Source organism: Saimiri boliviensis, chromosome 4 (genome assembly GCF_048565385.1).
Source record: "Saimiri boliviensis isolate mSaiBol1 chromosome 4, mSaiBol1.pri, whole genome shotgun sequence".
Taxonomy (NCBI): Eukaryota; Metazoa; Chordata; class Mammalia; order Primates; family Cebidae; genus Saimiri; species Saimiri boliviensis.
The window spans coordinates 102,589,327-102,612,254 of NC_133452.1; the positions used below are offsets into that span (position 1 = coordinate 102,589,327).

General features: G+C 41.1%; 1 protein-coding gene across 2 annotated transcripts in view; it reads left to right on the forward strand.

The window, feature by feature from the left end:
• The window catches only part of ZFAND3 (zinc finger AN1-type containing 3), a 329,390-nt gene that overhangs the window by 274,531 nt on the left and 31,931 nt on the right, over positions 1–22,928 (forward strand). For both annotated transcript variants that reach the window (XM_039466542.2, XM_074397991.1), the window contains one exon: positions 17,357–17,524. In XM_039466542.2, coding sequence (XP_039322476.1) covers positions 17,357–17,524 — 168 coding nt within the window. The remainder of the gene's footprint in view (positions 1–17,356; positions 17,525–22,928) is intronic.

The window sequence follows — 22,928 nt, forward strand, 5'->3', positions numbered from 1 at the left end:
TGGGATTACAGAGCTCCCCGCCACACCTGGCTAATTTCTTTTTTTGGTATTTTTAGTAGAGTTGGGTTTCACCATGTTGGCCAGGCTGTTCTCAAACTCCTGACCTCAGGTGATCCACCAGCCCAGGCTGGATACAGCGGCACCATCACAACTCACTGTAGCTTTGACCTCCTGGGCTCAAGCAATTCTCCCACCTCAGCCTCTCGAGTAGCTTAGGACTACAGGTAGGTGTGTAGTTGTCTCACTGCAACTTAAGCCTCCTGGGTTCAGGCAATTCTCCTGCCTCAGCCTCTGGAGTAGCTGGGACTACAGGCATGTGTCACCGTGCCCGGCTAATTTTTATATTTTTAGTAGAGATAGGGTTTCACCATGTCGGCCAGGCTGGTCTCGAACTCCTGACCTCAGGTGATCTGCCTGCCTCAGCCTCCCAAAGTGCTGGGATTGCAGGTGTGAGTCACTGCACCAGGCCAGAAGTTTAATTTCTAAACGAATGTTCCAAGAAAATGAAAACAGTATTGCCCATCTTAAATACAGTTACAGTAAGTCCTCACTTAACATTATTGATTGGTTCTTGGAAACTGTGACTTTAATACATATTTACATATATGGTTTGTTTTTTGTTTTTGTTTGGTAGAGATGGGTTTGCTCAGGCTCATCTCGAACTCCTTGTCTAGGCTGTGGAAGTTAAATATCACTGTATGTATTGGTAGAAAGTAATCTTTACAAAGATTTCACAAGCTTGCCTTTTAAAAATAGAAATACTCTATTTCCTGAGGTCTCTAAGCTTTTATACTTAAAACTGAGAACTCTTTTTCTTTGTAGGGCAAATCACAATTTAGGGGCCACAGAGGGTTAATAGTTTCTGATGATAAAGTCTGGGTAAGAAAGACTGGCTGTTACATCCAAATCAACATGAGAAGATACTTTAGCTAATAAATTTACTGGTTTATGATTAAAAATCAAACAGTTTAACCTTGGAGGCATTTTTGTCATGGAGGGACTTAATGTTGTGATTAGTTATCTGAGCAGCCAAGTGACTCTGTGGGTTCAGTTAACCAGCCTCCCACTACATATGTATAATTATTTCTAGTGCATACACATACTCTGCCATAAAAGCTTATTTGGCCTTATGCGCCCCGTCATTCTGAATTCTCTGTTTCATTACCAGCATGCACCCACAGCATTTCAGAAAGCCATTCCCAAATAGCAGAACCACAGTTCAGAATTTTAAATAAACCACACCTCCATTAGTTCAGTAGACAGGGGAATAAGTTACATGCTATGCATTTCCCACATCCATTCACCCTTTCAAAACTTACTAAAAATGTATACATATATAAGTAAGAAAATAGGGTATTTAACTCAGATTGTGTTCATTTTTCTGTTACTTTAGCAAAGGGTGAAGAAAAAGACTAGCAGGCATCTTTAAAATTTTTACCTTGAATATGGGTCCCAAGGTATATACATATTTACTTGAAAAATGTGCTGGATGCTGCTTCTGTTTAACTACAGAAGTCGAACAACTCTTCTCCAAAGATAATGTTATTATATTACAGCTTGAATTATATGTTCAAATATGCAGATGACTTTTAAAAGAAAGCTGTATGCAGGGAGAGAACTCGTGTAGTACCCTTTTGAATGAGACGTGTTAGCTGTAGCAGAACTGTTTTCCAGCTTGGCATTAACTGATAATTCCTGTAACTGACAAGATGTAGTTCCACTTTTTCCTTGGGATCCTGTTGATAAACTTATTTCTAGAAGATTAAAATCATATCTTAATGTCTTGGTGGTCATCCTTCCTGGAACAGCCATTGCAGTGTATGCAATTAAAAATAGGTTCTTATTAATGTGAGAGGAATTAGGAACCAAGAGATGACAAGTAAAAGTCTGTGAGTAATCATTGAAGTGTACCTACAGGTAAGTTTTGGCTTCACTGCAACCTGGAGAAGCATGAGTTCTGACCGTACTGTTGATTACCAGCTACAACCATGTTGTCATGTACTTTCCCATCAGACCTAAACAGTGTCAACATATCTGAGAAAGAATTCAGTAGGCACTCTAGCCATTTATCTCTAAGGAAGAAAGCTACTCTGGAATAAAGTTGTGGAGTTTTCTTTTTTAACATAATTTCAGACTTTGAAAGTTAAAAGACTATTTCCTAATATTCTACCCCCTACCCAGATTCCCTTATGTTAACATTTTACCACACTGGCCTTATCTCTCTCCCTCTTTATGTCTGTCTGTACACATGTATGTATGTATGTATGTATGTATGTATGTGTATTGTATCCATATCCCTAACCATTTGAGTAAGTTGCAGACATGATACCCTTTTATACGAAAACTTCAGTGTGTAATTCTTAAAACCAAGGAATTATTTTACATAGCTACAGAACAGTTGTCAAAACTGCAAACTTAAAACTGGTATAACATATAGTTGATTTTTAGTATGGTGGTTTACAGTGTAGGCATCTTGATAAATAACAGTTCTTTCAGTGAATATGGTTGAATTGAGGTTACAGTGTTAGACAGTTGCTCTTCTCATGTTTCAAACATATACTAAAGACAGTTTTCCTGATAATGGTTTTTATACAGAATTCCTTGCTTCTGATTTTTCAGCAGCTTATTTTGCAAATGGGATTATTTCTCTTTTTTTTTGTTATAAAACATTTTCTTTCTTTTTTTTTGAGACGTAGTCTCGTAGTGTCACCCAGGCTGGAGTGATGTGGAATAGTCTCAGCTCACTGCAACCTCTGCCTCCCAGGTTCAAATGATTCTCATGGCTCAGCCTCCCAAGCAGCTGGGATTACAGGTGCCGGCAATCACGCCTAAGCTAATTTTTGTACTTTTAGTAAAGATGGGGTTTCACTATGTTGGCCAGGCCTGCCTTGAACTCCTGGCCTCGTGATCTGCCCACCTCAGCCTCCCAAAGTGCTGGGATTACAGATGTGAGCCGCTGTGCCCGGCCCAAAACATTTTCTTAAAGCAGCTTTTTTCAGCCCTTCTAAATGTTATACACACTTGGTAGTGCCTACATCAACACTGACACAACCCCAAGTAAGGAACATCTAATACATTCATTCAGGGATAAGAAAAGATATAAGGCTTTTCCTGGGCACTCTTTGTCATAATATACCAGAAGAAATCTAACTTTTGGTTCATTTAGCATCATGTCACATGAGGTACAGAAGTTATTTATTATAAGCTTAAGGATTTCTATTGAGAGCAGTGAGTCAAAAGACTAAATTCCAAGGCAGACGGATTACCTGAGTTCAGGAGTTCAAGACCTGCCTGGCCAATGTGATGAAACCCTGTCTCTACTAAAAATACAAAAATTAGCCAGGCATGATGGCAGGAGCCTATAATTGCAGCTACTTGGGAGGCTGAGGCAGAGAATAACCCAGAAGGCGGAGGTTGCAGTGTGCCAAGATTGTACCATTGTACTCCAGCCTGGGCTACAGAGCCAGACTCCCTTTCAAAAAAAAAAAAAAGGGCAGGGAGAGGAACTGAATTAAGCTGATGCTAAATTAGAAACAAAAATAGTTTAAAAACAAATCAGCTATTTAATTTTAGCATCTACTCAGTTATGCATTCAAGCTGATTTTTTTAAACAGCAAAATATAAACGTTCAAACATTTCCCCCTTACATTAAACCTGGAGCACATCCCATGGGATGACTGTCTCTCACTGCAAGATGACCATCATTAGCAGCTTGTCCTGTTTTAGAAATCGTCTTCCCCCTTCCTCCTTTCTTCTTTCTTCTTCCTCTTCCTCCTCTTTCTTCTTCTTTCTTCTTTCTTCTTCTTCATCATCATCATTATCTTACTCTTGAGCACCAGTTGAGTACTGAACATAGCTAATTCTGCCCCCACTCTAAAAGCTTGCATTATAAGTCAGACAGGCAAAACATTTGGAAGATCAAAAATACCCACAAGTAGGGTAATTAGGCTTCATAGGAGTGGGATGATTTACATGCTAATACCTGACATTTTGTCTGTGTATGTATGTTTTTAATACAATTTCAGAAAATTTACTTGAATTAGCATCTCATTTATCTCTACCCATTTCCCCACCTCACCCCTATATTCAGTGTTCCTCCATAAAGGAAATCGATTTTCAGTTTTTTTGGCAAGGACCCAGGGCCAGATTAGGTTAACCCCTGGGCAAGTCATCTCTTAGAGACCAAGGTTTTGGGGTACAACATTGTTTGAAGACTTCTGACTTGTCTCTTCCCTCCTGACCTGTTCAAATATAAGTCATCCGTAGGAGGAAGTGGCCACAGTTACAGGTACTACCCAGCTACCCAAAATTTGTATAATTTTATAAGGCAGAATTTAAATACCTCTAGGCTTCATGTAACTGCAGAGTAATCAGGACACTTATTCTGTATTTTTAGAAAGTTTAACTTTTGTGTTTGTTTTTTTTTGAGACAGAGTCTTGCTCTATCCCCGACACTGGAGTACAGTGATGCTATCTTGGCTCACTGCACCCTTCTCCTCCTGGGTTCAAGCAATTCTCCTGCCTCAGCCTCCAGAGTAGCTGGGACTACAGGCATGTGCCACCATGCCCAGCTAAATTTTGTATTTTTAGTAGAGACGGTTTTTCACCATGTTGGCCAGGCTGGTCTCGAACTCCTGACCTCAGGTGATCCTCCTGCCTCTGCCTCCCAAAGTGCTGAGATTACAGGTGTGAGCTACTGCACCCAGCTGGAAGTTTAACTTCTGTATGAATGTTCTAAGAAAATGAAAACAGTATTGCCCATCTTAAACACAGTTACTGTAAGTCCTCACTTAACATAGTTGATTCATTCTTGGAAACTGTAGCTTTAAGGGAAAGGACAGCCGGTTCTTGAATAACATCATTTGGTTATAACGTTATGAGAAAAAAAAGTTGGCTTTGTTCTGTGTTGTTTTCCTTAAAGTTACAGTTTCTAAGAGCCTGTCAGCAACATTGAGGACTTAACTGTATATGAAAATAAATCTGGAGATATTTATATATACACACACACACACACACACACACACACACACACACACACTCTTCATGGGCTTCTCAAGTTTCTGTCTTTCAGCAGATGAAAAATCTTGGCTGATTTTGCTTTTCTGATAAATACTGGATAAGGCAGTAGAACAGAAGTTCTGTCTAGTTTTAACACTGTAAAAATATTTGCATTCTCATGGTCATAGATTTGTGGCCAGGGAACAGAAATGAGGGGGTTTGGGCATGTGGACTTTGAGAAGTAGATTTTTCTCTTAGGTTTTTTAGTTTTGCTTTTCTCTCTCTTTTGTCTTACCTTAAAGTACTATCTTATTTGGTACTCTACTGATGCTATAAATGTAGTATTTTTAAACATCAATGCATTGTAATTTTGTTGAACTCTAAGATTCCCCAAGCATGTTATAAAAAGGAAAGGTTATCTATTTGGATAACCTTTTATCCAAAGGATCATTTGTAAGTTGTAGTGAGAACTGAAAAAATTATGGGAAAAAGTAATATGGTTTAGTTAGGCAGGCAGGAGAGGTCTTGCTAATAGAGAAGCTAAAACAAGGAAATGGTGTTGGGCAGGCGTCCCCAAACTATGGCCCGCGGGCCGCATGCGGCCCGCTGAGGCCATTTATCCAGCCCCCCGCTGCACTTCAGGAAGGGGCACCTCTTTCATTGGTTGGTCAGTGAGAGGAGCACAGTATGTGGCGGCCCTCCAACGGTCTGAGGACAGTGAACTGGCCCCTTGTGTAAAAAGTTTGGGGACGCCTGGTGTTAGGTGAAGTATCAGCCACAAAGGGTGACTGCTCGCTTGCTAGCCTGACAGGTTCCACTGACTAGACACCTCTTTGAGGAATTTAGCTCCTGGCAATGCCCTATCCGTAATTAGTGCACTGGAAATGGTACTTAACAAACAAGGATGGTGGCTGCAATTTTTCAGATGAACCCATCCTCATCTGTGCTTTTTTGGTAAAGAGACCTGGTTTATGAGCTGTTAGGATACTATCAGGGTGGTTGCGAAGAGGAAGCTTTGTTTTCTGCTTGTGCGGACCATATAAAGCTGAGAAGACATGTTTTACCTTACCTGATTATTAAAAGCCATAAAATTTCAAATGAAAATATCTGGGTTTTCTTGTGCTAATAGGGAGAAATTTTTTTTTTTGTATCATCCTACAAATAATCAGTAAAAAAACTTTTGTGGATGAACTTTTTAAAAATAACACGCAAGTATCTAAATGCAAGATTAAGCCTAAGATACGACCGATGGAATGATGTCGTATGTCACAACAGAAAATAATAAATAAGTGCTATGACTACAATCCACAGAAATTCAGAAAGTTACCAGGAGTGGAAAGAAAATCATATGAGAAACCTTTTAAGTCATACTCTAATAGCGGAGGATGAGTAGAGTTATTCAACAGAAATATCCTAGATAAATCATAATCATATCTGGACAAGAGGATTTTATGGAATAGGGAAGAGAGCTTGTTTTCATTCCCATATTTGCCCCAGTATCTGTCCCCTGCCCTCATCCCGGAGATATACACAGAAAGTAGCAGAAAACTTGTCTTCGTGTTAAGATACTCTTATGGGAAAGCAGAAGTAGCATCTTTAAGTATAATGACTGTTAAAGACAGGTTATATAGTAGTTAAGAGCAAGGACTCTAGGCCAGGCTACTCTTCCCCCACTAGCTGTGTGACTGTGGACAGTTCACTTAACCAGTGCCTCAGTTTCCTCATCTGTGAAATGCAGGTACAGGTATTGATCGACTTACGACCTATGCAACTTAGGACCATTCGACTTTACGACCACAATCGCTAGCCATGACTGCTCCACGTCTGGCAGCGCAGACGTTGCCCAGCTGGGCGTATGACAGTGCAGACCAGCTTCTGGCAGCACTACCGTCTCCACATGCACCATTTCAACTGTACATACAGCCTACTCAACTTACGACCAAATCATGTTACAACTCTTTCCGCAGTCTCGACCGTGGTCGTTAAGTCGAGCACTAGCTGTAGTAGCTACCTCATAGCCTTGTTACAACACCAAAATGAATTAATATATGTAAGAGCATTTAGAAAGTGCTGATAAAGAGTATGTGCTTTGTGTTAGTGTTCATTATTGCAGTATTGAAGCTAAACTTTAAGGAATCTGTTTTGTCATATCCACCTTCTGTGATAAGTGGCCTTTAAAAATAGTGTTATACAAGGCCAGGCATGCTGGGTCATGCCTATAATCCCAGCTACTCCAGAAGCTGAGGGGAAGATCACTTGAGCTCAGGAGTTTGAGGCTGCCATGAACTGTGATAATGCCACTGCACTCCAGTCCTCGTGACAGAGCAAGACCCAGTCTCTTAAAAAAAATTTTTTTTTTAATGAGTTTGGACACATGGGTTATATACACACTGTATAAGTCCATGTATATAGTCACATGTGTGACATTCTTGAAATGACAAAATTCTAGAAATGAAGGAAAAATTGATTTGTCAGAGGTTGTCAGAGATCAGTGGGGAAAAGGGAGGGAGGGTAGACATGACTGTAAAAGGGCAATAAGAAGGATTCTTGTGGCGATGGGAATGTTGTGTGTCTTGATGATATCCATATCAGTATCTTGGTTGTAAAGTTGTGCTAGAGTTCTATGAGATGTTATCCTTAGGGAAAACTGGATGAAGGGCGCATGGGATCTCTGTTATTTCTTATAACTACGTGGAAACCTACAGGTACCTCAAAATAAAACATTTAATAATAAGAAAATTGGTTTGGAAGATTGCTAATAGAGAAAAATTAGCAGTGAAAGCCATGTGTATATCTGAGCAGACAGAAATATTAGGTAAATAAGGTAAATAAACATCATGGAAGGAAAACTGAGCTGACCACTGACATTTTAGTGAGATGTTCATGAGCCTCCAAGAAAAAAACTGAACCACCCGGGGTCAGAGGGAGGGAGAAGATATACAATGGCTTAATTTCCCTAAAAACCCACCAGACTGGTGTTCCTCAGGGCCCTTTGCTTCCCAGACTGTGAAATGGTCTATTTAGTTGATGGTTTTTGGTAAAGAGAAGAAGGTAGATGAGCAGCAACTTACATACAAATGACATTCATAAAGACAGGCCAAAGAGAAAAGAATGTGGAGATGACAGGTATGAGCTAAAAATCATCTGTCTACATGCCTGTAAATATAGTAATTAAATCCAGGAGGTACTTTGTCTGACTTTTCTCTCATCTGTTTCTTAAGCACCCCCATACCGCAGAGTTTATCACTTTTACTTTGTTTGTTGATTATACTCCATTCATATTTTAATATACCACTTACTGTGGCCCTAGTTGTATTTGTGTGTGTGTGTGTGTCTGTGTCTGTGTGTGTCTGTGTGTCTTTCCTTCTGGATTATGGCCTCCTTGAGGGGACAGCTCACTACTGTACTCGGTTTTGACTTGTTAGTTCAAAGCCCAGTGTCTGTCACACAGTAGGCACTTAAGAAATAATGAATCAGATACTGACTTTTGTCATGGCCCTGGACAGAGGAGACATTAATCAAGAAGCCTATGTAAATTAAACAGATCAAGTAAACTGGGAATATTACTGCACTATATGAAATTGTGGTTATTTTTACAAATGAACCTTCCTGGGCTTTTGCTTTACGTTTTTTAGTCTGGCGAATTTTTTTTCTTAGGTTTAAAATAAGAATTTTAGAGAATTGAGTAATGCAGCTATGAAGAGATGTCTTATAGCAACTACTAACAGCAGTGTGGTATCAGTCAGGAGGTAAAGGGCAGTGAGAAAAAGACAAGGAGACCATTGGAAAGGAGATAATTGGAAGAATGACTTGTGTGGCCTTCTCGGTTCAGTTTCAGTCACAGAGCATACCATCAGACTAAAATAAATTGTGATTGAAAGCACTAGTAGCAAGCTTATATCCTAATCTTTGCCTAAGCATCTCCTTGCCAAGGCACACAGCCGTATCCTGATGTCCAGTATGTGGAAGAGGTGCAGTGAAGGCAGTTGGAGGAAGAATATTCTTCCCTCTACCCCCTGCCAGCTGCAAGGTGCAGTAGAAACTGAGCTGATGACACAGTACCTGCTTTTCACCTTCTTTACTTGGGCCAGTCCTCCAGCCATCCCATGTGGACTTGTCAGGTGCCTGCTGGAAGTTTTACATTTCTGGTTCTGAATATGTAGCAGAGAAAGTATACAATTAAATATTCCCTTCCTGCCAGGTGCAGTGGCTTACACCTCTAATCCCAGCACTTTGGGAGGACAAGGTGGGTGGAGGATTGCTTCAGGCCTGGAGTTTGAGACCAGCCTAGGCAACATGGCAATACTCTGTCTCTAATAAAAATACAAAAAAATTAGCCAAAAATACAAAAAAATTAGCCAGATGTGGTGGCTCATGCCTGTAGTCCCAGCTACTTGGGAGGCTGAGGCAGGAAGATTACTTGAGCAGCCTTTAGTTTGCATCACTTGTGCAGCCTTTAGTCTGCAGGATCACTTGATCACAAGATCACTTCTGTAGCCTTTAGTCTGCAGCTGAAAGCTTGAGTCCCTGGGAAGCCATTGGTGCAACTTGTAAAGTCTAAAGGCTGAAGAACTACAGTCTAAAGTCCAAGGGCGGGAGGAGCAGAAGCAGGCATCTGGTGTGGAAAGAGCAAAGAGGACCAGAAGACTCAGGAAACAAGCTTCTTCCACCTTCTTCCTCCTGCTGTGTTCTGGCTATGTTGACAGCTGATTGGATGGTGCCTACCCACATTGAGGGTGGATCTTCCTCTCCCAGTCACCGAATTAAACGTCAGTCTCCTCTGGCAGACACACTGAGACACATCCAGAAACAATACCAGCCATCTAGGCATCCCTCAGTCCCATCAAGTTGACAACTAGTACTAACCATTACAGTCGAGTCAAAGGAATGTGATAAAACATTAATTGTTGAATCTGAATGGAGCCTACACAGGTGCTTATTGTATTATTCATTGACCTTTTCTGTGTGTTTGAAATTTTTAAAATAAAAAGTTGGGTAAAAAGTAAATGCTTTTTTCCCTACAGCTGGCAACAAACCAAGGGTGTGCTCTCCCAGCACTCCTGTTCAGCATCATGCCAGAAGGACTAGCCAGCACAGTCAAGAAAAAGAAATAGAAGACATACAGATTAGAAAGAAGAGTTAAAGGGAAAACCTTACTTTCTAAAACTGTTGGACTTGGTACCATGACTTTTATTTAAAATTGTTTGGTTTGATGGAGAGCTGTTCTGCCATGGCTCATTAACTTCTCCTGCTTGATCTTTTGATGAATTCATAGTCACTTGTTTCTGGTACCATGGTGTACTGCCAAAATCAGCTTCCAAGTTCCTGTGTACCAGAAATGGGAGGGGAAGATGGGCTATGAGGAAGTGAGAAACCTAATCTCAGTCTTTAAAACATACCTTTGGGATATGTGGGTAGTCATCTCCTGAAGGGCATATGATAATTTTGTCATGACTCCTGACTTCTGTGTGTTCTGCTGTTCTTTAAGCTGTCTTCTAGTCAAAAAAGTCTCCACAGAAGCAGTTTCTGCATTGCTATCTAGAAGACCAAAATCAGATTGGTGGATGATAGCAGGAGGCCCCAAGAAGATTTCTGATGCCATGTGTTTTTTGGGCATACTGAGGATAGAGACTTCCAAAGCTCAGGTGCACTCCTAAGAGAGTCAGCTTTCCTGAACAGCTGTTCCAGATCTCCCAATCTCGTGTTCCCACCAGGAGAGGGAGACTAATGCTTAGGAATTATACTGCATGGCAGTTTGTGAACAACTGACTTTTTAAATGTTTGTAATGTAGGACATGACATCCTAGGAGTATTTCAAGCTAGATTTATCTCCATATCAAATAAAAGTGATGGCGTTCTCCACAAAATTTTAATAATCAGCCTCTTGAACCTCATTCTCTGTCCACACAATGGCTTTTCAACAGATGTGTTATTCCAATATTATTTTAGGATAATTAGGAACATAAGAAAGGAAGGGAAAATCCCAAACGAGATGGGAAAATTTTTTTAATGGATTGCAAGATGTTTTCTCTCTTAAAATCTTTCATGGCACACAGAGTAAAATGTCAGGAGAGGATGAATCTAATCCCTGCGTATACCCTGAAAGCAAAGCATGAGGAGAAACACAGGGGAAAGTACCTGTAAAACAGGGTTTTTTCAAGCCTCTTTTATCAGTTTTTCCAGGAGGGTGTGGTATTTTTTGTGGACAAAGGTTTTACCAACTTAAAGTTCCTTTTAAATGGTCGAAGGAGAAACAGCAGTGATGTGTGAGGGTTCATTAATTATTGCTCTTACTGATGTTTTTGCACAGGCTGTTGGGATCATAAATGTCAGTCTGTCAAGAGACTGTGATAGGTTCTAAAAAAACTGATTGAGTACCTCAAAAGCTGTCAGAGAGCCTGAGATTAAACAGATTCATCTTTCGTAGAAGTAAGGGAAAGTGTGGGTGAAGGGAATCGCAGAAGGCTTTCTTCTCTTTGTTGCCACGTTGCTTCTCCCACTCTCTATTCGGTATTGTGAGTGTTGGCTTGTACAGAGGCCTAAGAGCCTGCCTGCCTGAGATGTCAGGAAGCCACAGCCGTGGTTAGTGCCTGGGGTATGTGCAGGCTGCCAGCTGCAGGGTGACAGGAGATTAAGAGAGATTGAGATTCAGCTTTGACAGGCCTGACACAATTTATTTGGAAATTTTCAGGAGAGAACATGAGTAATAAAGACAAGAACAGTGACAGTAAGGAACAAATGTGAATTTCTGCCAGAGACAAAACAGAATTTTAAAAGTAGCTCTGTTTGTTGTCTCCAGTTAAGCCTTCCAGTTAAACTGTATTCCTAAATTGAAAGTCTTACCACTACTTTCTGAGACTGGCTAGGAAAGTACAATTAGAATTCCTCTCTTCAGAAGGTTCTGTGACTTTAAAATCACTGTACAGCCAGCCTACCATCTATGGATTCAACCAACCATAGATTGAAAATATCTGGAAAAAATGGATGTTTGTGTCTGTACTGCACATGTAGACTTTTTTTTGGTCATTATTCCCTAAATAACACAGTATAACAACGATTTCCATGGTGTTTATATTGTATTATAAGTAATCTAGAGAAGATTAAAGTACAGTTTGAACAACATGGGTTTCAATTGTGCAGGTCCACTATGTGCAGATTTCCTTCTGCCTCTGCCATCCCTGAAACTGCAAGACCAGCCCCCAACTCCTCCTCTGTCGTCTCCTCCTCTGCCTACTGAGTGTGGAGACACGGATGAGGACTTTGATGATCCACTTCCACTTACGGAAGAGAAACTGTTTTCTCTTCCATGTGGTTTTCTTAATATTTTCTTTTCTCTATTGTAAGAATACCGTATATAATACATAAAACATGCAAAATATGTGTTAATCATCTGTCACTGTTATCAGTAAGACTTCTGGCCACCAGGAGGCTATTACTAGCTAAGTTTTGAGGAAGTCAGAAGTTAGAAAATTTTCAACTGTAATGGGAGTCAGCAGCCAAGCCCTATGTTGTTCAAGGGTCAACTATATATGGGAGGGGGTATGTAGTTTATATGCAAATACTATGCCATTTTATATAAGGGACTTGAGCATCTGTGGAATTTGGTATCCTTGGGGGTTCCTGGAACCAATCTCCCTTGGATACCAAGAGACAGACTGCAGAGTACTTGTCTCTCTGTTGAAAATTAAGCAGCAGTTACTTTCAAACCAAGAAAGCTAAATATGCAAAATCCTTCTTAAGATTTTCCTTCCTCATTTAATCACATTATAGTTCTTTATCAGAGTTTCCTCTGACTGGATCTGATGTGATGTCTTTCTCATTCCATTAAACATTGGCACAGAAAGCAGGGGTCTGGTGAGAACCTGGAATGGGGGGAATGGCACCTCTGCGTGGGGATACCCATACTAGATTATGTTCTCAAAAAAAAGCATACTAGAAAAAAAATCTGCGCTTTGTTGGCCCTTTATGAAGGACCTTAATTAGAAGTCACTCTTAACTCCTGGGGTGGGAAGGGTTTCCAGCTTGGCACGGCACCTCCTCCTGCTGCTAACGAGCATGCTCCTTGCAAGGACTTGCTGCTTCTGACAGTTAAGCTGCATGTAAGAATTACTTCTCTTCACCTCGCCCTCCATGTTTAACCATTACTGCCCAAGTTCAGAGTATGCAGGTAGGCATTCAGTGTTTTTGGGAAATTGGCAGTGCTTCAGGGTAACAGGGAATGATATATGTGAGCAAAAGTAAGTCATCATAGTTGAATTTATTCAAATATGGGCAGTAGATGGTTCCTTTAATGTCAACCATATTTGGATCTTTTTTTTCCCCCGATAGTCTTTCTCTAATTGACATAAACTTATAAATGAATAGTTGAATTATTTAGTTTATTATCATGTCATTAGAACCCCTACCCTGGACATCTGTTTCTCTTATTTAAGCAACTCACCCCATGGCGCAAGGTTTTATTAGCAGAGGAAGTGTAAATTTCTTACGCAAGTGAGGATGATCCTGTAGGTTACTATTTATTTCATTAGCTTTTCAGTAAAACACCAAGTTGACTTGTGAGAAAATACCAAAGAATGGTTTGCTTCTCCAAGAAATTGCATGTATGTAGTCACCTTTCTGGACAATAGCATGTGGAGTAGGGTGAGCAGTTTTGGAAGCTTATTAACCTTCCCTCTTGTGGGAGGGAGCATTATAGAGCATCTAACAGATCATCAACTAGGGAAGAGTAAGTGGGCATATTCCAGAGTTTCAAAGGTATGGATCTCTTACTAGGGAATAGGTCCTTGATTCTAAAACATAACACACTCTGTTAGACATTTCTTCTGCCTTAGTTTAGAATCACCTAGGACTGCTTCCTGTGGCTCAGACTTTCTGTACATGGATGCTTTTGGTCATAGACTTGTGCAGATGCTGGGACATTGATTGTCAGAGGACTGACTAGGGCTCATTGGTGTTCTTTTAGGATGGCCAGTACATTGTATCCAGAAGCTGTGGTAGCATCACAGCTCCTTTAGGACTCACTGTTCAAGAATATTCAATGCCTGCTGCCTTCAGAAAAAATAACTCATTGTCTTCATATGAATGTGGAATAGATCAAGGAAAATCTCAACATGGGACCATGTAGACATTCCTTAGTGTTGCTATTGAATGCACATTGGTCAGATGAGATGGGGAATTAAGAGAAAAAGAAGTCAAGACTGGACAGGCCTCCTAATTTTGCAGGGAGGGAGGTCCCATCAAAGCGGGTTGTTTGGTGATGACTGATGATTGTGATATGATGTAAATATGAATTCCTCAGCCATAGGACTCATGTATTTTAAAAAATATTTTCTTTACATATCTAACTCCCTTACTTATTTGGACATAGTGAGCTTAAGGATAACATTGCCACACTGAAATTCTTTTTGTTTTTTCTTTATTTTTTCCCCCAGCTCCATTGCCACACTGAAATTAAATTGTCTTCTTACAGCAAAGGTTTGTTTTAGAAATGGAGGTGGGTGCTTTGCAGACAGATAGCATGTTTGCCAGTTTGAGATTAGAGTCATGTAGAAAGAGCTCTAAATGTGAACTCTGCATATTCAGACACAGTGATGTGAAAGAAAGGGGCTCAGGGTCTGAGCAGTCTTTTGTTACCTTACAGATACGCTGGCATTCTGCCAAGGCCCTCCAGATTTTAACCATATTAATAATGAAAAGGCTTTAACTGCCTCCCCATCTTGTGCTGACACATGCCTTCTAGTGGGAGTAACTTCCTATAAGGATGCTCTGAATTTAGGACTTTGTTTCAGAAAAAAACATTTTTTATCACCGCTTTTACTCTAGAATTTTCTTGTTACCTCCCCCCCCCCCCAAAAAAATGTCCAAATAGGGTTATTAATACAAATAGAACCATTACTGGTTTGTGACCTCCACCCCCTGAGAGCAGTGTGGCTCATACAAGGTGAATTTCTTTCCACTGACTGCTTTGTAATGATTTACATTTAAATTGTTGCTTGTTGCTCTTGTAGAAGAAGGGAGAGGGCCTGCCCTGTGTGTGGCCACCTTAGTCACCACACTGACTGGGTCTAGATGGCTTTACTCAGCAGAGCTGGGAAATAGGCTGAACTTGCTTTCAGTTGTTTTCATCAGAGGCCTTATTTAGTTGGTTTGTGTTGGGGCACAATGTTATGTAGGACTGGACGAATTAAATGAGATGAAAAATGAAGTCTGTAGTTGCTAAGAATGGTGCAGGGCCTCCATATGCCAGTACAGTGCAGCGAGGCTGGGGGACCAAGATGGTCGCTGGACCATCTTGGGTGAAGTGCTGCGTCTGCCTCACACACAGGGAGGCTAGGAAGAGGCATACAGACAGCATTGACTAAAATACATCCTATGGGCTGTGGCTTCTCAGTAGAGCCACGTGTAAGTAGAACATGACTGCCTAGAAGACAAATTCATTCATTCAGGAAATACTTATTGAGCCTAGGCATGGAGGGCACATCAGTGAACAAAGCAGGTGAAATTTTTCACCCTCTTGGAGTTTACATTCTTTTAGGGCATGATGTTAAAGGTTAAGTGGTATGGAAGAATAAATGACAGGGAAACAAAGGAGGGCAAGTGCTAGGAATGTGGATTTGATGACCTAGAAGCGATGATCAGGGAAAAAACCTTCAATGAAAATGGGACTTAGGAACAAGGATACAAAAGAGATAAGATCCCATGTAGATCTGGGTGAAGAGTGTTTCCAACAGAGCAAACAGAAGGTACAAAGTCCCACAGGTAGGAGACAGTAATAGTGTAGATGAGCAAGGAAGGAAAACAGTAGGAGCTGGTCGGGGGGCAAGTCATGCAGGGCATTCAAGAGTCAAACTAAGTATCTGGACTTTTACTTTGGGAAGGGAAGCTATTAGAGGGTTTTAAGCAGGGAAGTAACATGATTCTAACTTGATTTTTTTGTTATTGTTTTTTCAAATGGAGTCTTGCCCTGTCACCAGGCTGGAGTGCAGTGGCACAATCTCGGCTCACTGCATCGTCTGCCTCCTGGGTTCAAGTGATTCTCATGTCTCAGCCTCCTGAGGCATGTGCCACCACGTCCGACTTAATTTTTTTTGTTTTTTTTTTTTTTTTTAGTAGTGATAGGGTTTCACTATGTTAGCCAGGATGGTCTCAATCTCCTGACCTCGTGTTCCGCCTGGCTCGGCCTCCCAAAGTGTTGAGATTACCAGCATGAGCCACCGTGCCCAACCAATTCTAACTTTATTTTTAACAGAATCACATGGCTGTTACATGGAGAGTAGACTGTAGAGACAAGGAAGTGAGCAGAGAGACAGTTAAAGAGGCTCTTGTAGTATGCTTGATGAGTTGGTGATGGCTTAGACCAAGGTGGGGGTGACAGGAGTGAGAACGTGTGGCATCTGGATTATTTTGAAGAAGACTGTTTAAGAGATTCCCTTGTAGAGGTAATTTAGCACAGACAACTTTGGAACTTGGTAAGAGATACATCCTGGGTATGCAGGCAGCTATTTCAGGAATACAGAGCCCCAAAGAGCTGCCCAGTTTTTTGAAGGCAAGAGTCATTTACAGCCTTGTCTGTGATAAGAACCTTATTGCATCTTAATTATTTTTTTCAGATTATTCAAGACACAGTTGTCACACAGTACACCTCCCTCCACCTGCCATTTTGGCTCCACCTCAAGGTGGAGTAACCAGTGCTGCTCCTGCAACACCCATGGTGGAGATCATGGGGCAACTTGCTTGTGCACATCAGGGCTGCCCCTTCATTCACTGAATCAAGTTGAACTAGTTGTCAGTATTATAACTGACTTTTGTGTCTTTACGAGTAGAAACTTGAGTAATTTTACTGTAAAAGATTACAGATCACTCAACAAAAACACTGGCTTTGGAACGAAGTTGTGAAAGCATGGTGATACAGAGATATATTAGACGTAGTCCCATCTCTAAAGAATTACAGTTTACTTGAGGGCAAGTGAATACCCGAGAAAAGATACCTAAACAATACAGGCAGTAAGCATCTAGGTCCCAGCAAGGGGATACAAAAACAGGACCCCATTTTTAGCTGGAATGGTCTCCTCATAGAATCTCAGCCATTTTTAAAAACAACATAGAACTGGTTTTTGTTGAGCCACACGCACCCTCCTCTCCAGCTCAGGCCTAGCTTGTTAGAAGTCAGCACTAAAGGTACTTGCTTGTCATGGTTTGTGCAGTATAATCCAAGCAAGTCAGAGCTGGTTCACAAGGGTCTGGTTCCTTCCTGGACAAGGGCAGTAGCCAGTCAGGAGAATGCCTGGAAATACATTAATCAGCTGTGCTTGCCAGGCCAAGCACTAATCCTGATCCCCAAATATGTTGTTTTGGTCAGATTCACAGTCTGAGAATGAGGCTTCACCAGTAAAACGGCCACGACTACTGGAGAATACGGAACGGTCCGAGGAAACCAGCCGATCTAAACAGAAGAGTCGACGTCGGTGCTTCCAGTGCCAAACCAAACTGGAACTGGTGCAGCAGGAATTGGGATCGTGTCGCTGCGGTAAGCATCTCCTCCAGTGGCACCATGGGGAGGCTATATCCTTAACACCTTGGCCTAGCTTTGGAAATTAAGTGGCTGAAGTCTTTCATTCTTCTTCTGAGTACTGTAGCTTTGCTACAATAATGCATGCTATATAGGTTTGGGGCTTGAGAAATCGGGAGTACGGGATGTTTGCTTCTGAACACTGTTCTCACGTGTGCAAACACCCCCCACTTCTTATGCATATCTCCTTAGAGCTGCATCTCACTGCTTAGTGCTTTCAGCTTCTCCCCACCACTTACTACTCTGTTTTTTTCTCACTTATGACTTTAGAAGTTTAGCAAACAAGCAGAATTCTGGAATATGTACCAAAAAATTCAGATATTAAGTTAATTTTGAATGTGCTTCTTACTGTTTATGATAAATGGAAGATTTCTTCTCCATATCCCTTAGAAAATTTCTTTTGAACCTTAGTTCATCAAGTCAGTTAATAACTTGAAATAGCCCCCTTTTTTTTTCTCCTGGGCTAAATCCATCCTCCTGTCTCTGCCTCACAAAATGCTGGGATTACAGGTGTGAGCCACCATACCCAGTCTGAAATAGCTTTACAGTAACCTTTCCTCCTGTGTTCTGTAGTGTAATACCACCTTTTAGAATTGCTGCACAGGGATGCCTACCTGCACTGGAACAAAACTTAAGTCAACCCTTTCTCTCTTCTTGACCACGTGTATCATGACACATAGGAACAAAATTGTATAGCAGCATTATTTTAGGCTGATTTATAGTTTTCCTGTACTTGTTTTTATTTCCTACTTTTAAAACATAATAATATAAAATTGCGGACCAATTCAGCTGTTATCAGACTAACTTTGAGACATGAGTCCAGCCTCTGAGAATCCTGTTTCTTTCTTTCTGAGAAGTCAGCTTTAGAAGCCCCCTTTCATTTCTGGGACAGTGAAGATATCCTACAAGTACTATTGCTGGCAGTCAGGACTAAATAGTTCACTCAGCAGTTATCAAGCAACAGTCACTGGAAGTTCACCGTCTTCTGGAGCAGCAGCCTTTGCTGCCACAGTTCTCAATTATCTGCCTTATTGGAAATGAGAAGGAAGAGAGAGGATATTAGCTTTTCATAAAAACCGAGTCACGGCACAAAAACAAAAACAAAACAAAAACCCTAAGTCAGAGCTCTTGTCCTGTCATGACCAGATACCTGTTCGTTATATATTCTGGTGTATGTGGTACTCCACAAGATTGGAAGTGTGCATTCAACTGCAGAAACTGGAACCAGCGTGAGGAGTCCAGATGTTACCAGATAAGGTTTTTTGGGCGTTTTGGTTATAGCGTTAAGTGTTTTTGGGAAACTGTAAAGAGGGTTAGGCTAGGTGGTGGGAACAGAGGCTGACAGCAGTTTTCAGACTTCATTTGTGTTGATGCATGCAGTATGGCCCAGGTGAGTTCAGAACCTTATTCTTAGGCTATTTTGATCAACCCTGCCAGGCAATTTTAAATTCTTGGCAATGTAGCTCAGGGACACTGGTTGGTTGAGGAAACTCTGGGCTCTGTTGGCTAACCAGCTTCGCCCCACACTGAAGAGGCTGTCTCATCTTTTGTGATCTGCAAATTCTTGCTTTGGTCATGTGAACTCTTGGGGAATTTGAGCAGTTCAGTCTGTTACCAGTGTTGTGAGCCTACCTGGTCATTTTAGCTATTGCTTTTGTAACATAGGCTTTTGGTTGTTCCTCAGTTAGAATTGTGGGATTTTCCTGAACCTTCTGTTCTTGTTTCCTCCTTGAAAGTAACTGAATCCTGGGTATTACACAGGATTTGCCGTAGCGTCAGGCAATTGGTCTGTCAAGTATGCTGTCTTGCCTCTGGCAGTGGCTAATGCTTCCTTCTCCTTGTCAGACAAACAGGAGATTTCACAATTTAGCACTGAGATCTAAAGACATTGTAACCAGAACTCCTAGTTTACCCTTCAGCTTTGACTCAAGCTACCTAATTTCCTAAGGTCTTAGCACCCAGCTGAAAAAAAAAAATAGTAATACATGTTAGATGACTTCACATTCACCCAAGTAAAGCCAACTTGTCTAACCTCTGGTAAATACAGATTACTCTGCCAGTCTTCACCTTTGAGCAGGAGGCTAGGGGTTTGCTGCAATATGCGTCCATTTAAAATGCTCTAACATGTAATCTTGGCTTGTGCCCAATTCTGAGAGTCTGCTTATAGGGAGATTTGACTTTTTCTGTTGGAGAAGAAAGCCCTTAGCTTACTGCAGTCTCAACAAGATGTAACTTTCCTAGAGACAGTTGGGCATTCAGTTTGACCCACTGAGAGCATTACACTTATGTGCCCAGAAAAATGACTGCATCAGCTGCCACCCTTCGAAAGATGAAGGGCAAAAGTGGGAACATGCCATTAAAAAAAAAGTCTGGGATTGTCTTTGATAAATAGCTCTTGTGTTTCTCCTGCCTGCTTGGATATCTCTAGGAAAGGGTGAGTTGTACAGTTACTTCCTTGAGGATGCATGGATGTTAGAGAGACGTTTAACTACCCTGAAAGGTTTTAGAGAGGGGATAACACAGTAATTTACTATTCAAAGTGAAGACTCAAAAAGGTAGTTTGAGCTCAAACAGAACACTTCTTCACTGCAGAAATCTTTTTATACGTATATATTTGCAATCTTTTCTTCCATTCGCCTTCCATTCTGTACAGGTTATTAACTGCTGACAAGAAATTCACATCTCATAAATAATGCTTAAGAGCCATTGCTATATAAATTGAATGTGTTATGAATTGTGATGGGCCTTTTTGTAGCATTCGATGCCTAGAGCAGGAAGAACAGAGGATGTCATTTTCATTAATTTCTAATGAGGTGCCAATTAAAGGCAGGGAAGATGCTCCAAAGGGAAGAGTGGCCAAGCTCCCCTGAATCCTTCGCCCCAGGGCTGTCATCTAAACACTGCCAGTGAAGCCTTCTCTAAAAATTCCATTAAATTACAGTCTCATCGAGAGCGCACACAGACACATTCAGCTTCCCTTTGATCTTCAAAAGAGCAATTTGTAAGGCGAGTTCTGAGCCTTCTCACATAAGGAACAGCTAGAGGTGATAGGAATTGTTAATTGCCAGGACACTCCATGGGCTTTCAATAAGGAGGAATTTTGAAGAGGAATTCTCCTCTGCCTCTCTGTGACTAGATAACCTTTAAATCAACAATACCAAAGTAATAACCTTTTCCTGCGAAATCTTTCAGGGTGCCAATTAGAAAACTCATGTGGTTGCCAGGCTGGGAGGGTATCCTGCATCCTAGAGCATCTTCAGTAGTTTAACTTCTTAAGATAGAAAACAATTGCCTGAAAATGGATCTATTTGTTTCATTTTCTACTAAGTAGGCAAATTGATCACCTCATTCTCATTGTAGGAGTCTTGTCTCCTGAATTGCCACTTAAGAGAATGTTCTACTGAAATCTAATCATCTTCATCAAATCTGGGCTACGTCACAGCCACCAAAATGCTGTCTTCTCTAAGCAGATCTTGCATGATACACGTAGCTTGGCTTCTTTTTTTTATTTTTGTAAACAGAGCCTCACTCCTGTCGACCAGGCTGGAGTGCAGTGGCATGATCTCAGCTCACTGCAACCTCTGCCTCCCGGGTTCCTGCCTCAGCCTCCTGAGTAGCTGGGACTAGAGGCACATGCCACCATGACCAGCTAAATTTTTTGTATTTTAGTAGAGATGGGGTTTTACCATGTTGCAAGGCTGGTCTCGAACTCCTGAGCTCAGGCAATCTGCCTGCCTTGGCCTCTAAAAGTGCTGGGATTATGGGCGTGCGCCACCCTGCCCAGCCTTCTTGGCTTCTTAATCACTGCACAATGCTTTCTAGGAATGCAGAACTAATTTTTAAATACCATTCAAAGAGCATGTATAAGTTTTAACATTTTCAGTTGGTGGTGCCTTAACAAACTAAGTGGATATGCTCCCTTTGGGGATAGTAGTGCTTTTACTAACCTCCAGAGTAATCTGACATCCTTTATTGTTTTCAAAGTAAGTTTTCTATTCACTTTAGAAACCCGAAATGATGTGTTAGCTGAGGCCTTTGGAGTAGTTGATCATCTCCAAGTGCCTCAGTGGTTATTGCTGCCTTATCATTCACTGTCATACCATATGCAGAAAGCATTTTCTTAGGTTTTTGTGGGGAATATAGGAGCTAGAAATGTAGAATTTAAGACAGTCTAGATCTGTAGTTTCAAACTTCAGTGGGGGCCTGGTGTGGTGGCTTATACCTGTAATCCCAACACTCTGGGAGGCCAAAGTGAAAGGATCCCTTGAGGCCAGGAGTTCAAGACCAGCGTGTTGCCTGTCTCTATTTTTTGTAGAGATGGGCAACATAGCAAGACCTTCTCTCAGGGAAAAATTATTGCCAGGCGAGATGGTGCACACCTGTAGTCCCAGCTACTTGGGAAGCCAGGGTAGATGGCTCAAAGCCCAGGAGTTCGAGGCTGCCATGAGTCTACTTCTGCACTCCAGCATGAGCAACAGAGAAAGACCATGTCTCTTAAAAACTTAAAAAAAAAAAAAATCAAAAAACAAAACTTGAGTGAACATCAGAATCTACCTGGAGGGCAAGTTAAAATACAGATTGTTGGGACCCATCCCCAAAAAGTCTGATTTGGTAGAACAAGTTCCCCAGGGAATGTTTTCACAGCCTTTCTGTTTTTTTATGATACTGACATTTTTAAAGAATACAACCTTCTATCCCTCCCCTCACCTATTTTTTAAATAGAAAACTCCTTATTTGGGGGTTTTAATAGAGCACTCGTTATTCTGCTATTTCTTCGTAATTAGATTCAGTCTATGAATTCTCAGCCAAAATACTATATAAATAATCACGATTCCTTCTCAGGGTTTTATGGGAGGCACAGATGTCCATCAACCCTCATTGTTGATGTTAATTTTGATACACCCACCTAGTCAAGATATTACCTGGTTTCTCCACTGTGTAGTTACTATTTTTCCCCTTGCACCTGTAAAGCAGTCTGGGAAAACACTTTAAGACCAAGTAAATGCTCTGCTCCTTGTGAAAAATTTCCCCCAGATTCATCATCCACTGATGATTCTTGTGTAAGCCAGTCTCTGCTAGGAGGGTTGCAAAATGATGATTTACTATTTGGCACTCAGCGTTCTTCTCTAAGTGAAGCCACCTATCTCCCCCATTTATTTATCTGTTACTGGTATGGACTCATGAGCTCTTATCTTTTTTAACGGTTTATGATTTATTACAGTACAGTTGTTCCCTGGTATCTGCAGGGGATTGACTCCGGAGCCTCCCATGGATACCAGATTTAAGGATGCTTAGGTCCCAGCGCTGTAGCATTGCATATAACCTGTGTACATCCTCTCATACACTTTGTCATCTCTAGATT